General features: G+C 35.0%; 1 protein-coding gene across 1 annotated transcript in view; it reads left to right on the forward strand.

The window, feature by feature from the left end:
* Positions 1-18,234, forward strand: part of POC1B (POC1 centriolar protein B) — a gene marked incomplete at its 5' end in the record, with an annotated part of 47,154 nt that overhangs the window by 8,602 nt on the left and 20,318 nt on the right. The window contains 8 exons of the mRNA XM_066550702.1: positions 1,284-1,455; positions 2,221-2,400; positions 3,611-3,718; positions 4,623-4,738; positions 5,101-5,234; positions 5,986-6,054; positions 9,021-9,173; positions 16,658-16,744. Of these exons, the coding sequence (XP_066406799.1) occupies positions 1,284-1,455; positions 2,221-2,400; positions 3,611-3,718; positions 4,623-4,738; positions 5,101-5,234; positions 5,986-6,054; positions 9,021-9,173; positions 16,658-16,744 (1,019 nt within the window). The remainder of the gene's footprint in view (positions 1-1,283; positions 1,456-2,220; positions 2,401-3,610; positions 3,719-4,622; positions 4,739-5,100; positions 5,235-5,985; positions 6,055-9,020; positions 9,174-16,657; positions 16,745-18,234) is intronic.

Raw genomic sequence — 18,234 nt, forward strand, 5'->3', positions numbered from 1 at the left:
GAGCTGCAGCTGGCAGCTCCCAGCAGGGCCCTGCACCCAGGCCCTTTGCAATAAACCGCAAGTTCCACGACCTGGCTGCAGAGATCTCTCGTCTCCGTCCATCTTGAGCGTGCTACCCCCGTCAATCCTACAACAGGCCTGTTGATATGGGCATAGGGGTAGTCTGGTCACGCATCTTTTAGCAGCAGCTAGTCATTTAGGAATAAAAATAGCATCTTTGTAGCAAATTTATAAAGGGAATTTATTAGTTAATATTTACTAGTCTAATATGCTAATATTTTGTTTGAGGCTTGCCTTGACATGTGTTAATAAGGAAACTCAATTTCTTTGTGCTATGTTGGTGCTTGAAAGAAACTGGGATGAGAAAAGCCATCTTCATATACTCTTCCAGCTTCCAGGAGGCCCCTGTTCTTCCTCTCCTTTTCTCTACTAGGGAATTTGACAACTGAGGGATGGGAGTGTGAATACCTTGTTTTTATTTATGTCTATATACTGACATTTAGCAGAGATGAAGATGATAGGGATGTAAGAAAATCACATGTACCAGTTTAATTCAACTGCTCATTATCTTTGTTTCTTATAGTTTCCTGAAAATGATCAAGCTCAGGTGAAAGATTTGCCTTTTTGACTGCAGATAGTATAGTTCACCTGTAAAGTGACTGCAAAAAAGCCCACCCTCAAGCATGCTCTATTTTCAGACTGACAACTTTATGTTCTCTTTTGAACTAGACAAACGTTAGTATTATAAAATTGATACTTAAATAGGATTATAGAATTATCATACATCAATATCATCACTCAAGTGTTAGAAGTCATGTCTTCAGTTTAAGTTGGCATTTTTTTTTGGAGGTGAACACTTGATACTTGAAACAAATTCTATCTCAGAGATCAAAATGAGATTACTGAAGAATTTGCCTGTTTTTCTTAGGATTTGGTAAAACCAAATCTGGATTCATACTCATGTGCATGATGTTTGGCTTTGAACGTTTTGCTCTGTGTCATCAAAGTACTTGTAAGCCAGTTGGCTTAGTATGTGAGAGAGCTACCTGTTAAGAATTATCCTTTACTTCTCCCAGTCTTGTGACATCTTTCTGAAAGCCTGGTGTTGCCATTACTTGCTACCAGGCTTCTGCTTAGGCTAAGTATCCCTTCAAGCCTAATAACTCCTCCCTCTCCCTCCTGTAATATCCATTAAGTTCTCTGGTAAATCCAAATCCATAGTCGTTAGCTCTGACTTTCATAAAAACAGTGAGCAGGCTCCTAATGTCTTTCACTTCTTGCAGTTACCTGCTCTGTGGACAGGCTACTCATATTGTGGAAGCTGAGGACACAGTGCAGCGCCTACAGATTTTCAGGGCATGCGGAAGCGGTGACAAGTGTAGAGTTCTCACCAGATGGGCGGGTGCTGGCTTCAGCTTCTCAGGATCACACTGTCAGGCTATGGATTCCTTGCATGTGAGTATGACTGAGCAATGCTGGATATGTGTTTCATTATTGTGCAGTGTGAATATGCGAGGCTTTACTCAAAAAAGTTTCTTTTTCCTTCCCACATGCCTGGGCTTTGACAGAAACAGAGACTGGGGACCACAAGCAACACAGTTCTTTACTGTATTACTTTGTTCTTTTCTGAATATTCTGTAGTTTCAAAAGAAAAATATAACAACTGAGAGGTCACAATTTCATGTGTGTAGAACTATGCTTTGTAATATTTCTCTGGCTTAAAGATGATATTTTAATAAGGATTGCATGGCTGCACTTCATTTTGGGGAGACAAGTGATGAAGAGAACAATAGTTTTTTTTGAGAAAAAAAATAATTGACTTGCTTTATCAGACTGTTCTTGAGTAGTAGTAATTATGAGTAATTCAGTATGATCTTAGACTGATGTTACTTGAACTTTCAAGCGTTTTATAAATTACTATATAAAAAAATTCTCTTTCCAATACTAATGCTAATGAGACTAAAGGCCAATGATGCTATTTAATTTCACTGTTCTGTAAAATTGGTCATGTTAAACGCAACTTAAGGAATGTTATTCTAATAATATTTAAATAAGTAAAATATAATGGTGCCATTAAGATTTGGCCTCTGCTTTTTCATTTGAGTAAGATTATAAAAATGCCAACACTGAGTTTTATGGGGATTTAAGCTCTTTAATATAACTGTGATTTGTGACTTGGTATTTGGGGTTTTGTTTCCTTTTCTTTGCTCCCCCCCTTAGTCATGGAGAATCATCAATACTGAAAGGTCATACAGCATCTGTTCGGAGTGTGAGCTTCTCCCACGATGGCTACTCTGTAGTTTCAGCATCCAATGATAAATTAATAAAAATATGGAGTGTTTGCTATCAGCGCCTTTTGTTTACCCTATTCCAACACACTGGTTGGGTTTGCTGTGCCAAGTAAGTGTTGTTTTTATTCTCTTGGTAAAGTAGAATTCCTAACAAAGGGGATTTTATATCCCAGGGTAGAAATAAGAGAAGAAACATCTGTGAATGACAAGCAATGATCTCTCACCAGTAATTAAATTTTAATAAATGAATCTTATGTGCACAAGTTTTGTGTAGACCTAGCTGAAGTATGAAAGTTTGCTCTGTGTTAATATGTGTACATACTAAATCAGTTGCTGTCTTCATTCTACTACATTAAAGGACAAATGGGGTCTTCTGTATTTATTTTTAGTCAGTGTGCTGTCTTTCTCCAGTTTTGTTTGGTTTTTTGTTGTATTAACTTATTTCCTGGCACTCATGTCTAGATTTATCTATGCGTTGTAGGGGTTTTCTCAACTATTCTTGGAATCATAGTGGCATTAAAGAATGGTCATGAATCCAGATGAGTTAAGCTTACATAATTGAAAAAGGTAAAAGAAATGGCCTTGGACTGCAAGTTAGGATTCATACTCTTTAAAAGACAGGACAGCTTCTCAAAGGCAAGAAAATATTGTTTGCTTTCTTTTTAAAAAATTTTTCCTTTGCTCCATATTAATGGAAAATCTGCATCTAAGAGAGGCCTGATATAAGAAAAAGGAAAGTTCTAGGAAACCACATGTGAAAGTTCTTGAACAGTTTTTCAGTGTCATTGTGCAGTTGCTCAATAAGTGAAATAATAATGCTTGAGGAAGTTATGGACAAGTCAGTTTTCCTCTTTAAAAACCTGGTCTGCTAGTCTAGGAATAATTGTGAATGCTTTGCCCACTATTTGTAAGTTTAGAAAGAACTCAGAGAACAAAAATATAGGTTAACATTGAACACAAGATTCTACTGTGTCCTCTGTGTCTTTTTACCTACAGTTTTCTTTACTAATCTCTTTGTCATCTGTAGTGACATCCTTAGGTTGCTGATACCTTCCCCTCAACCCCCTCTCTTCCTCTTGCTTATGGCTCTGTTTTTAATTGTAGTTTTTTATGAAGTGGGCCAGAGTGGAATAGGGAAGAAGCTTTTCTTTTCAGTTTTATTAGTCCATGAGAAATACTGGAAATTCAAATGTCCTTTAAATGCTATGCATCCTTATTTCAAGCAGGCTTCCTTGGTTCTCATGTTTCGTTACTTATGTCTCTAATGCTAATATAGGCAGAATCAATTCTTAAGTAATGTGTACACTTGTGTATTCCAGATTTTCGCCTGATGGAAGAATAATAGCATCTTGTGGTGAGGACAAATCTATTAAAATCTGGGATACAAGAAATAAAATTTGCATTAATACCTTCTCAGATTATGAAGGGTAAGTTTTACTAGAAAAAAAGGAGAAATGTAATAGTGTAATTTTACTGGCATTAATTTAATGTTCTGTATTAACATTAATGTTAATACATTAACATTAATGTATTAATATCTATATATGTTAAATCTGAAAACAGACCAGACTTCTACAACCCATGTCAACTAAAATAATTCATATAATGTTTTTCTAAAGAGGTTGACTGGCTGCACTTATACAGCTGTTTTCCAGCAATCAAGAGATAATGCAAACAGAAGTAAGATTATTCTTGGATTTTGGAATGTTTCCAGGTTTTCCCTCAATTTTGGAAATGCTATTTGATATTGGATGCTTCAACAAGAAGAAAGCTTGCAGACTTTTCCACCTGTTGATGAAAACAGTATTTTGTTACTTTCAGTAACACTTTCAGTGATCTGCCTAATTTAAGTTTAAAAATACTTGCTTTTACTTATATGCAGTTTTCTTAAACATCTTGGATCCAGAGTTTTAGTTAACAACTCAGTGGAATATTTATCTTGTATATATGCTTTGCTGATTTCATGGCTGCCTTCATCCTTTTTGAAGTCCAAAGTGTTGTCAGTTCTTAGACAAAATTATTTTATTTGTTATAAACTCTTTGCAGCACTATCTTCCAGGAACTTTGTATTCTAGCACAAATTATGAAGGTTTGACTTGGATCAATTATACTGTGTTTTCAACAAAAGTGAGATTATGATTTATCATGTACATCTTGTTTTCTTATGCTTATTTCAGTTCCTTGAAATGCCTTATTTGAGTTTCCATACATGTAGATACCACACAAGTTTGTAGCAGCTTAGTGTTAATATAGTGGGCTTTATATATATACACGCACCTAAATATTTCTGTGGGAACACATTATAAATGTGTTTTCATTAATTGTATTTAGATTTCCAACTTTTGTTGATTTCAACCCAAGTGGAACATGTATAGCTTCTGCAGGTTCCAATAACACAGTGAAACTATGGGATATTCGAACGAACAAGCTACTGCAGCATTTCAAAGGTAAAAACAATGTAGTTTGTTTTATTTTCTTTACAATGGGACTCTTTGCAATTAAATGTGGTTTATTAAGAGTAGTATTGGGGAAAGTTGGCAAACAAGTCATATTGACATGTTGTAAGTATTTTTTTGTAGTCTAGCAACACCAAGAATCTAGTCTGAATACTTTTTATTTCTTTGCTTCCCTTAATTTTTAGACCTGAGCTAAGCAAATGCTCTGACAAGTCTTCTGTGCCTCAGCACTTCTGTTGTTTTTTCCTTAAATGAAGTAGTTCTTTGGGAAGTAGAAAAGAGCAAAGAAATAAAGTGTACATATCTTCTTAGTAGATATCTACAGCTTTTGAATATTGTCTTCTGTAAATCAGTTCACAGAGCAGGGGTTAATTGTATATCATTCCATCCTTCTGGTAACTACCTCATCACTGCTTCTTCTGACGGTACCCTTAAGATTCTGGACCTCTTAGGAGAAAGACTTATTTACACTCTTCATGGACACAAGGTATACACAATAACCCTCTTTAAATGGAGATCTTAATAGGCTGTTCAGTAACTTTACAGAGGGAAAGTAACATTTATGCCATTGTGTCTTTTATCTTGCAACTTGCAGATGAAATTTAGTGGACAGCAAGGTGTTGTGTTAATGCACCTTGTCACAAGTGGTTAAGGAAATGCATCAGTTTTTACCTGTTACCATGCTTTTTATCTGTCAATATGACACATTTGATGTTAAGTAAAAGCTCATGTTCTAAATTCATTAATAATTCACTTGATTTTCAAAATCATGTTATTTGGCACTTCAGTCCTATTGTTTATTGAAAAACTGTTTTCTAAGGAGGGGGAAGCTTACAGAAGATAACTTTTGTGAAGAATGGCAGGCATTTCCTCCTTTTCCTGTTAATGCCAAACAAACCCTATTTTTGATAATAAATCATTCAAACATATTGCCTTGAGTAATGTAACATGTATTTTGTGATTTTTCATTGCAAAGATGAAGAATAAAATCTAAGGATAATGCCACTATTTTCCTAGTATAGATTGTTGTAGTTGTAATGTAGCATCTTATGAAAATGTGCAATATTAACTTTTCAATCAAGTTTTGCAGAAATTTCAATACAGTAAAAATTGTTCCTTATTTTATTAAAATTGAAAAATCTATTACATTAGGTAATGGCATTGGTGTTTTTCTCGGGACTAAAATATGATGATTACAGTAATAGCCTAATTTTACTGTATGCTATTTTTTTTTCCAGGGACCTGTACTTTGTGTGGCTTTTTCAAAAGGTGGTGAAAATTTTGCCTCAGGTGGAGTGGATGCTCAGGTTTGTGGTATTGTCTCCTTAAATGAAATGTCTTAGTTTGTTACAGTGGATGGGAGTTAAATATAGTATGTCACAATAACTTGCTAATTACTCACATGCATTCTGGCTACTTGTGTGTTATATAGACTTTACGTTGGATGTTACGATGAGGAGAAGACTAACCATGTCTATTTTACATATTTTAATAATATGGCTAAAAATATTTAGTGGTTTTTGACTAAGAATATTTAAAGTGTTGCAATTCGGTGTCAATGAAGTAGTTATGTTGCAATTACTATTAAGTGGCACCTGCTTTGTTAGGTTTTCACTGCTTTTAAAGTCCTGACTCTGTAATTGTAGGTATTAAGTAGTATTACTGGGAAAACTTTGGCTAGAATTGGGGAAAAAAACCTCTTGTGTTACCTTTACTAATTTACTTTGGTGAAACAGTAAAGTACTGGATTTTATAAAGGGAAGAAGAGTCATTTGAGCATTTAAAAAAAAAAAGTTAAACAGTAAGTCTTATAATTAATCTCTATGTTCTGTAATAAATTTCATAATTAAGAACACATACTATCAACCTTGGAATCATCTCTATCAGGTCTATAAAGTTTCCAAAAAGAAAGAAATTTTGTAGCACAATATTTAAATTTTCAGTCTGAAATGTTTCTTAGTTGTCTTTTTCATGTTTTCCTGTTGCAAAAAGCTAAAAGCTCAATGTAGATAAAAAAAGCTATGCTGTTGAAATTAAGATTTTTTGAGTTTACCATAATTCATGGCTATATTCTGTTTTGTGGGGTTTGAAATAAATTTCAGCTAGTAGCAGAGATGGTCTTGGGAGATAAAAAAAATTGCTTTCTATCAGAAAATATTAAGTAAAATGTACTGCCAAGACTTGAAGTTATTGGAAAAGTGAAAATGTTATCAAACATCCAATATTAATTTTACAAGCAGGGAAAAAAACCCACAAACCAACTGAGAATGGGGGAAAAATATTTATTTCTTGACTCACTAGTATGATCTTTGATTTTCCATACTGAAGTTCTAAATAAGATTTTAAGTCCCAAAATGCAGCTTAGTCCTATGTAATTCTGAATTGTTGAGCTTACCTTCCATGAGTATTCTGAGTTTTATGACTGTTGGTACATTATACTTGAGAGGAGCAAAAGTGCCTGTGTTCACATGACAGAAGATTAATCTGAGAAGCTCTGATGAAGGCAAAGACTTAGAGTATTAAGCCTAACACAGCCTCCCACACCCTGGTAATGCTTGTCTTACTTCAAAGTTCTTTGAACTTGGGGCCCCCTGAATGGCATGTGTGTTCAGTCCAGTCATATCATTGCCTTTTTCCTGCCCTGATTTTCTGTTGTAAAGCTGGGGCATGAGAGCATGGAAAAAGTAGGTAAAAATCCATGTCTTCTAGTCCTCAGCAGTTTGATATAGTGGGTTCATGGTGAATATATGAGAGGGAAGATCCAGTTTCATCAGGAACCACTGATGAAATGTTGAATTAAATGTTGAATTAAAAAGTAGTCATAGCAGATCTAATAACTTTCAATACCTTAAAAACGGGCCTTCCTGTGTTTGTTGAAGTTTTTCCCTTTGTTTTATGAAAATTTCGGTGGGAGAGGAGTACTTACTTTGCTGCAGCTTTCACTTTTCTAAGTTTTAAAATGTGCTAACCACTGTTGGGTAACTACCAAGGTGTATATCTTTATCTATAGTAAACATAAGAACTTTATTCTGTGTCTATTTTCTTTTGGTGTATACACACATACTTCTTAAACATCCCATTTTGCTGACCTGTCCACAGCCTTCTTCCAGGTGTGCCAGGAGGAGTTCTCAATTCACTGTGATTATTGGTTTACTGTAATTGTAGGGTGCATTTGTTGGGAAAGTTCTGCTGGCAATGTCATGCTTATGAGCAGAGGTTAGCCATAGAAGCATCATCTTCATGCACCCCTCATGCAGTACCCAAAGTATATGGTCTGTTCACAGCATGCACTGGAGGCAGCTGATACACTCTTAAGTTTATGGAAGACTGCTTCCTTCGTACATATATTATTTCAAGATGTTTTCAATCAACAAATCCTTCCATACCTTTCCATCAAAGAAGGAAAACCAGTATCTCTGCTTCTTGTATCAAGTTTCTGGTTGGTGCAGAACTAGCTGACAGGGTTGTTCAGATGCAGGTTAAATATTTGAAACAAACACTGGATACTTTTGTTTCTTTCTATTTGCTTCTTTACTCAAACAAAGAAGATCTCAAAGTGTAGTGTTCTGTCATGTTCCTCACATTTTTGGCTGTATGTGCATATTGCAATTTATTTCATTAACCTGTTGCCATGGAAAACATAAGACCTTTTATGTGAGAGAGCAAAGTTATACCTATTTGTTTGAAAAGTAGTAGCCTATGTGGAATATTCATAAGACTGGATAGAATACCTTTGGACTACCTCTGTGTCCCATGACCTTCTGCATTTGGTCATATATGTGTGACTTCATATATGGTTTCTAACTAGAACATAATGAGACAAAGTTCAGAAAATATATTCCTGTTGCTAAAACACTGGAAACCAGGTGTTTTAGAGTTCTGTGGAGTTTCCCTCATTTCTCTTCCTTCAAACTTCCTTCTCTATTCCTTCAAACTTTCTTGTTAGACCTGCAAGCCTTTATAGGGGGCAGAATTCAACAGTATATGATCCCTTAATCTGGCAGAAAAGTAACTTGGGACAGTTCAGTGGGACAGTTTGTGATTATAGATGTGTTTTAGAGGTTACTTTTTGAATAGATTGAACCACATCTTTTAGATTTGAAGTAAAGATACTCTGGGGAAGTGTCTGTGTTGCAATAGAGATCAGACTAAGACATCACTGCAGTATTGTTATGATGCAGTTATCTACTAGTAATAGCAGACTTTACTGAATAGTTAGGTTTTGAGCACTGAATAGCCTTCAAGTAGTTACTGATATGAAGATTTCCTATAGGTGTTATTATGGAAAACCAACTTTGACACTTTGGATTATGAAGAATTTCTTGAACACAATTTTAGAAGAACACATATTGATGATCCTCCTCATCTTCTTGATGTTTACCCAAGGTCATGTCATTTCCATGATGAAAAAATTACATCAATTGAGGTGAGTGCAATAAATTGTCTAATATAGGAAACAAGAAGCTTCTGTTAACACTGACATTTATAGTTATATATGTTTTATGTGTATCAGGGAGCTTTTTATTGTTATGTGTAATACTTTTGAAGCAACCATAATTTATGAATCCTCATTAGGGCTATTAGGCAAGCTAATGCTGGCAGGTTTAAGCTGAAATTACTTTCATGCTGCTTCTGTGTCTATACTCTACATCTCATTCAAGCAAAACATACCTGATAATCTGGTTTCTGAAATAACTCTGTAAGTGTTGCAGTAGGTATCTTGAGCTTTACAATACTTATCAAAATACATCATTTTAAGGAGGACAATGTGCTGATATTACTGAAAGTCAAGTACTTGCTTGTCACAAGCTGTCCCTCTTTCCAAGACTTTTAGGTGTTGTGAGAAGATATCTTGATATCTACCTAAAAGACTTTCTAGGCTAGCAGTGTGTTTTACAGCACTATGAAGTCCGATTTCCTGATATTTCATTCTTGAACAGTAGTTACTGTCAAACTATCTACTGGCATCCACTGAAAGTGTTGGAAATCAGGGAATAAAAGTGCAATGCCAAATGTTCTGTGTCAGTATTAGGAAAAATCTTGTGTTTGTCAAATCGTCTGAAAGTTATGCCCAATAGGTAAACAGTGCTATGCCTTCAATGAGGCCATTGTTTACACTTTATTTGTCACAGTCCCTCATAGAGCTGGCTGGCTTCTGCATGGTGATTACCTATATTTTCTTCTCTTTTTTGATAGTCTCCAGGTTCCTCTAGTGTTGAAAAACTTACCTGAGATAAATCTAGAACAGCAATCAGAACTTTCTGGATATGCTATCAGAGTACTATAGAAATTCACCATTGCCTGGTTGCCTACATAGAAAATGTAGATACTGCTGCCATGGCATTTGTTTCCTGCTCAGAGTTTTAAAACATTGACATTTGGGGATATTGAGCTTTTTTTTGGGTGGGTGGGTGTGTTTGCAGTATGAATACATGCAAATGAGTGGTGTAAAGATTGAGAACATTTCCTGGAGGAAGAGAATTCTGACAAAATAAGATTTCTTCTGTGCCTGGTTCTATTGCCAAGTTGGATGTGTAGCTTTCTAATGCTTAGCATTTTGGTCAGAACAGGATGACGGCATCCTGTTCTGACCAAAAGCTTCATTAATGAACAAACTTCATAAACAAACTTCCGTGCTGGACTTTCATATTTGTTGTAAGGTAAATGAATGAAGTTCATTCAGTTTACTGGTACCAGCCTTCAGTATAGCTGGTCAGTGCCAGAACAAACTCAATCACAGCATTAGCCAGCAGATTCAAGCCAGTCTTGCTGGAGCAACATTTTGCTTTGAGACCATTCAAATTGCACTCAGTTATAACATGTACTAAACAAACACAATGGCTTATAGCTGCAGGGGTCCATTGTCTTCTTTTCAGGTCAACATTTCCAGACCTCTCTGATGTTTACATGCCTGGTAAAGATGTGAATATACTATAAATGAATTTTTCAATTTTTTTTTCTTGTTCTGGGTCCTGGGTAATTAAGAAGCTCTGGAAAAGCATTAATGAGTTCAGGCTGAAGTTAAACTAAGGCTAGGAAGCCTCATTATCAGTACTGAAAAGGCTCATCAAGGAAATTCAGTAGCTGAATGTCAAGAAATTAATTATTAGTTAGCTTTGACAGAGTTAACTTAGCTTTATGTTTGCATTTATTAATGGCTGCAGCATTTGTAACAGCTGATAGGCTCCTGGGCTGCTCCATAGTAGTGAAAGAGCTCTGTGGCTTTGTCATAGCAAAGTTTTGGACTCTGTGTTATATTTTCTGGCCTGATTTCAGGATTTTAATGAGAGTCGCTGTATTTAGTTTTCTATTAACATTATATTGTCACTAGAATATCTTTCTCTCAGGTAAATATCAAGTATGTTATATTCTTTGAGACAGTGTCGGGCAGTTTCAACAAAACTCATTATTATAATAGAATATATTTTCATATTGTAAATTAAATAATAGAGTGATAGTGATTAGAATCGCTTTTCAGCTAATTTTTGAAATTAATGTAATGGTATAATAATTGAGATGGTGTTAAGGTGAAATTACCACATTTTCTCACTCCATTTGTCTTTTCTTGTTTTTATGGTTCCTCCTATCTGTCTCAACAAAAATTGTGGGATTTTTGTTGTGATCAGGAAGAATAGACTTCACCAACTGGACAAAACCATGATTTATACAGACAAAACTGATATCAGGTTACTACCAGCAGTAACATGCTTTCATTAGCATGCACTAATTCTTAGGTAGCACTGTGCTTGAAATTTTCCAGTGCTCCATCTTCTTAACTATTTCCTCTTCTAACTGAGAAAAAGCGAAATGTCTAGGCCCACTGCACTGTAATCTGGAAAAAAAAGAAAAAGAAAAAAAGTACAAAAAAAAAAGGACAAAAAAGTATTTTTGTCCTTCTTCAGTTAAAATATTTTTTTTTACACGCCAACCTCTTTCTAAGCCAGAGGCAATACAGAGAATTCTAGCATTAGGCTGTTCCACTGCAATCCTACCCTCATCTTTCAATGGTTCATCATGTTTCTAATATATAAGGGAAAGGAATCACAGGCATGTCAGAGGGAGCTTCTGGAGAAGATCTGTTCTTCCTACCAGTGGTACATCAGTTCAGCTGTGTCTGGTTAGGGGGTCTTGAAGAGGTTTGGAGATTCCTCTATCTCTCTGTGTGATCTATTCCACTAGAGCATAGCAGTCGTAATGACAATTTTTTCCTATTATCTCATCTACACCTCAGATCATATGCAGAACTGCTTTCTTTCTTCCTTTCTTGCTTATTTTCTTCCTTTCTCATCCTATTTCTATGTGAACAGAGTAAGATAATTCATCTTAACTACACAGAAGTAACAAGTAAGAGATCTGGTAACATAAACAAGAGTTACAGGCAGGCAGAGGAGGCAGTTTGGAGATGGGATTTTTCAAACTATCAATGACTGCTTAAGGTTTGCTACAAGCCACTACAATGTCATCTAAATGCTTGAGATGTGGTGTAATACATTGCCTTGAGTTATGCTCAGCTGGTTTAGTCACCTCTACAACAGGACTGAAGAGGGATTGCCGTAGGATAAAATTAAAGGTGTTGGAACACAAAAAGTTAAACAGATGTGCAGGCAGAACTCAAGAGGAAAGTAATTTGCCCCCTATTTTTAAAAATTCCTAATGTTTCACACCTTTCCTTTTTTCTTTTTTCTTTTTTCTTTTTTTTTTTTTTTTACTGCTTTTGGTTAGCTATTGCTTCTTTATCCCTGCTTGTCTTAGTGTTACAAAGTCCCTGTAATTCCAGAACTATATTCTGGGGGAATAGTATACACAAAAATGGAGCTGGTTTAGAATTTATTCAGCTGGGATCAGAGGCACACTTGCAATATTTTCACACATCACCTGTTGGAAATGCTGTTTTGAATAAAGCAGCTGGCACAAGGGCATTAGGAATTGCAGGTATCATCTGGTGTTTTGCCTTCAGTAAAACTTCAGGATAGTAACAGAAAGATGAAGCTTGAGTGTATTTTGCCTTTTCTGATTACTTTTTCTTATTCACTCTTCAAAGCTAAACATTGAACCAGTAAAATTTCAGATACCTTCCCTATTTTATTTTCTCTCTACCTACCTATTTTTGAGGCATAATTAACTTTTACAAGAAAATCATTAGTTGTGTCTTCTCAGCCCAGCAGTAGCCTGAATTTCAAAGCAGTGTTGAATTTCATGTTCTTGAGTTGTAAAACTTTATAATTGTCCCCCAACTGCACTCATCAATGTGATTCTTGAATATTCAAGTAAGTAGAGTTTTAATGCTTATGATAATTTCAGTTTTTCAGACAACTTGGAAATGTAAATAAATTATTTGTTCTTTAAAGGCACCTATTTTTTTCTGTTGGTCACAGAGATAATCTTAGGTGATTACCAGCTCAAATTCAGGTATCTAGCAGTATGTCTAAATTTAGCTGAGATAAATCCCTGTTGTTCTCTCTGTTTAACATAAGGACCTTGTGGAGTTATTTGAAAATAATAGTTTAATCAGTTATGCAATTTTAGTGAAGTATACTAAAAACTACATTCCACTTGGTGAGAATTGTATTTCTGAATTTGCCTTGTTTGTATGTAATTGACTTTTCATGTGCTAAAGACTTCTTTAAAATAAATTAATTTCTTTCAAAACAGCTTTGAGGTTTGAACACATTAAGGTGCATAGAGTTTATCTCTTGTGCACAAAGAGCTTTTATTGATTTAATTTAATCCTAAAATTTTCAGTGTATTTTCAGTTGTAAATATTTTCTCAGATGAAGGAAATTCAAATATACACTAGATGGCAGTAGAAAAAAGATTATATGGCTTGCTTGAGGGCCCCAGTCTAGAACGAAGAACAGTGTTTAGTCAAATTGAAAGCTAATTTTCTCTTAATGTGTTTGGAGAGACTATTTCACAAATCACTTTCCTAAGAAATACTTTGTGAGTAATTTAAAACTTCCTCTTTGAATTTTTCTAATTCATGAGAGATTCTGTAGAAACCTTCCTTTCAAATATATTTTATTTTATTATGGATAAAAATGTGATAACTGCATCATGTTAAAAGATTATATTGAAAATATGTATATATCAGTTTATTATATATCAGGTAATTAAAGCAAGGCTTTGAAAAGAGTGTTTTTGAAAACCTGTAACATGTGACAGTACTCCCTACCTTGCATTTTAGTGCTCTGGTTTTTCTGTCTTGTTTCTTAAAGTTAAGTCTTTTCAAAGACTTACCTTGAAGATTTCCCTAGGTAAGATTATTTTACAGCTAACCACCTTTTCAGGAAATGTCAAGTAATTTGAAACTATTACTTTTAGCTTCATTCCATTACCTCATTCATTTTTAGTGCAATATTAAACACTAGTATTTGTATGAAGGACTTTGATACAGCCTTTATATTTTTGTGCATTTTTAAACACCTTTTAGATGCTATTTCAAACTAGTTGCTTAATAATTTTATATTGATTATTTTAGTATGGCTTATGACAGTTCCTCCACCTCCAGTCAGTGTTTACAGTGGTCTTCATCCTCCCCTTATCACTGGTAAAGCAATAAGCAGAAGCATAATCAGAGGAACTTTGATTCTAGCTTCAGGATGTAACACTTCTACAAAAAGAGCATTTTTTAAAACTTAATAATACCATATATTTATTTACCAACCAGTATCAAGAATTTAACTCATTCTGCAATATCTCCATGTATGCAACAAAGAGATACTATCTCAAAGAAGATGTTTCAAGAGCTATTAGTGATAATACTGCAGTAGTTCCTCCACATTAGAGTACTGATAGGTAGTAGGCATCTACTGTCCCCCTTCTGCAGAATCCTGCAGATGCATTGTCCTCTCTTCAGTGCCCAAATTATGCATGTCAGAAAATTACTTTTGTCTTACCTGTCCCTAGTATGATTGGCACTTGAATAATGCATTAATTATATCTATTGTAGGGCTGACAATGTCAGAAGCAACTGACCCTGATTATCCTGGGCATTGAACAAATGGAAACTCTGTGGACAGTTGGCTGTGTAATCTCAATAGATATGATATGTACAGAGGCAAAACAGTAAAATTTGCACTTCCTCTCCTGCTCACCTTAACACTGAAAAAGTGATAAGCAATACTGTATGCAGAGGAGGTTTTGATTAATCATGTTTCTGCAGAGAAGATTCTAAAGGAGAAGTCCAGTTAAAATGGTAGAATTTTCAGCTAAATAGAGGTTATTACATAGACCATGTTACCTGGCTTTGGTTCTCCTCTTTCCCTTTCTTTCCTCCAATTCTGTTTGACAAAACTGAAAGAAAACAAGGCTTGATCCTAATATCTACAAATGAGAGAGAATTTTAAGTGTTCAGCTGTGATGACCATGTAGCTGAATGGGTTTTCTTGATTGTCCCTGAGTCCCTGCTCATTCTTGACTGATGCACCTGTAATCAGAAGACAGAAAAAAAAGATCACAGATGATGAATGGCTTGTTGAAACTGAATAAAAGAAGGAGCTAAGCACTGCTACTCAGAGAAGTGAACAAGCTTAAAAACAGTGTTAAGATCTCACCTTAAGAATGGTTCGTCATCTCTGATTTGTAAGTGCTGCAAAGTGTAAGAATCATTTTCACTTTGAATAATCAGGTAATATCTGTTTTTGAATGTTTCTTTACCTTCTAACTTGCTAGTAAACTTTGTCCATCTTCTTTAACTTGTATTTACTGAGGGAGATCTTACTTCTATTAATTTTAACCTAAATTTCTGCATTTAAGTTATGTAAATCTAAATAAACTGAATGAAAAGTCTTCAGGCAGTACAAGGTGTTGCTACCCTCCTTCCCTGACTATTAATTCCAGATTGTATTCTAGCTACTTAACAAACATGTCTCTGACCTAAAGGTCTTTATATCAATGTATGGACATCAGGGATTTTTCCTTTTGGAAATAACACTGAAGCAGTTACTGAGAGAGCAGCTCTGGCTGAGCCAGAGTTTTGACAGTCTTCAGGTGAAATAGTAGGATCTTCCTCTTGAGAAGTCAAAGTAAAATGACCCTGGTAGCTAAGAAACTTCCAGTGACCAAACTTAATCTTGTCACTAGGCAAGTGTGAGCTTTGGGGGTTCTGGAATTTTTTTTCTGCTTTCAATAAGGTGGTTGGGATTAATACTGTCTCTGGATTACTGATGATATTACATCAGACTTCTTGGTGATTTGAAAGTCTTCTAGTCTTTCTGTAAATTTTGCCAGTTCATAAAATATTAAGAATAGTACTTCCATGCATCATTCTGAGAAGGCAAACATCTTAGGCTGTGATACACCTGGGTAATATAGTGATAGGGATAATATGCACACAGATTTCTTATAGGGATGTTATTCTGATCCCTTAGGTGAAACCATAAGATAAAAGCAGCTTTCTCAAATTTCGTATTCTCTGATTTCCTAATGCTTCACTCTCAGGAAAGGACATTAGCAAAATATTGCTAAAGTTATAGATTAACTCCTATGGCCAAAAAAAGCAAGTAGTAACTGTGATATTAAGAGCAAAATTGCAGGTACTGTGATGACATTTCTGTCATCTATCATTCTTTCTGATCAATCAGCCTCTGAATTTGTGCCAGTATAAAGCACTTTTTCCTGTGGTTTCAGGAGCAACATCTTTTGTCTTTGATCTGTTACTTTATCACAGATTTCAGTGTTACCTACTACCTGTTTTCCACAGAAGTGCTTTCAAAGTTATTTTGGCAATCAGAGTTGGTACAGAAGAAGTAAGCATATTAACAGTCTGTTAGTAATGGATGACTTAAGGAACTTGAATAGGGATTGGGAACCAATTGATCTAGTCTGCTGAGTGTGTTCTCACTTTTTATTTCAGTCTTATTTCCTTTTCTCTGTTGGTGCTGAAATAATGATATAATTTATTTTCAACAGGTTGACCCTGCCTTTGATGTGCCTGATATACAAACACCTGACCCAGTTATCATCGATATTAGAAAATCTTCATATATCACTACTCCTGTAAGTTACTTTAAAAAAAAAAAAAAAAGAAAGAGGGTAAGGTATAGCTAACATGTTCTGGAAATGTGCTTTTACTGTCCATATGAATGAAATTGATTTTTTAGCAATTGTCGAGTGCTCAGAGCTCAATATCCTAAATTCTCAACTTAAACTTTGTCACAGTTCCCAAGTCTAACCAGAAGATGGTGTAATAGCAAAGCTTTCATTTTATACCTACAGTTTTACCACTATACTAAGCACAAATTCTATTTATAAGCCAATGCTAAGTACATCTAAATATTCCTGTTAAAATTCGTGGCTTATTCTCAAACACTTTTTGTTATCTTCAAATAATGGTAGCACTAAAGAATCATTGTCTCACCAATACTATGCTAAAACTGATGTTTTATTATTTCTCCTTTTAAGGCATTTAATAGTTCCCTAGAAGGAAAAAAAAAAAAGGTAATACATTTTAAGACAGAGTGATGGGATTAGAGTCTTCTAGTGTTAGCTTTACATATGACATTGGTATGGCGTGTGGGAGGAGAGGAAGGCAATGTTTTAGCGGCAGTTTCGTGGGAGGAGAAATATGCTCTCCTGGTATGAAATCTAAAAGACATGCTGTTCTAGAATTAGGTTAAAATGAGAATTTTTCTTTTAGCTCTGAATCTGTTCCTGTGAATGCAAAATTGTATCTTGAGCAATTTTAGTTACCATAAAAAGTTTGTGTGGTTGAAGGGTTAATACTTATGAAAAGGCAGCAGGTGTGGTTTCTGCTGTTCTATTTTGTCCTGAATGCTTTATGAAAGCTATGTTGTGAAGGTACTATGTAAAATTCCTTAAGATCATTTTTGAAGATCATGATGCACAGGTTGATGAGAAACCTTTACTTCAAAACAAATAATCATAGAAGAACTTATATTTGAGAGGTGATAATGTTATCTATTTTAAGGTTTATCAGTTGTCATGTTTTCATAATGGAAATATGGTTCTTTGTAGACTTACAGGCATCTGTTTAGTAGGCTTCACAGACAGTGCATTGTGGTGGATATAATTTATTGACTACCTATCACTTTTAAGTACTCTCTGTTCATTACTTACTCTGCTCATCACAGAGTTCAAGTGTGTGCTTGCACTGTAATTCTTTATTCCATACCTAAAAATCACTTAGTCTCCCTTAATTCTTTTCCTATGAAAGCACCTTATAAAACTTTATGCCCAGAACTCAAAGGCATACATTGACCCAAGAAGTACAGCATTTTTTTGACTGCTGTCTTTCTGGCTTTACAATCTTAAATATAAAAATGTTGCTTCAGAATTTATGCTTTTTGACTGTGTCAGTAATCACAAATTTTTTTTTCCCCCAGCATCTCAATCTACCAGTTATCATTGGTTCTCTCCACTGTTGTATTTCAGCATTTCCCATCTGCCTCTTTTTCCATCTAGAAACATTTCTATAACCTTGTTACTCAGATTGTAGCATTAAGGGCAACTGTCCTTTTCAACACAGG

This window comes from Molothrus aeneus, chromosome 5 (genome assembly GCF_037042795.1).
Source record: "Molothrus aeneus isolate 106 chromosome 5, BPBGC_Maene_1.0, whole genome shotgun sequence".
NCBI lineage: Eukaryota > Metazoa > Chordata > Aves > Passeriformes > Icteridae > Molothrus > Molothrus aeneus.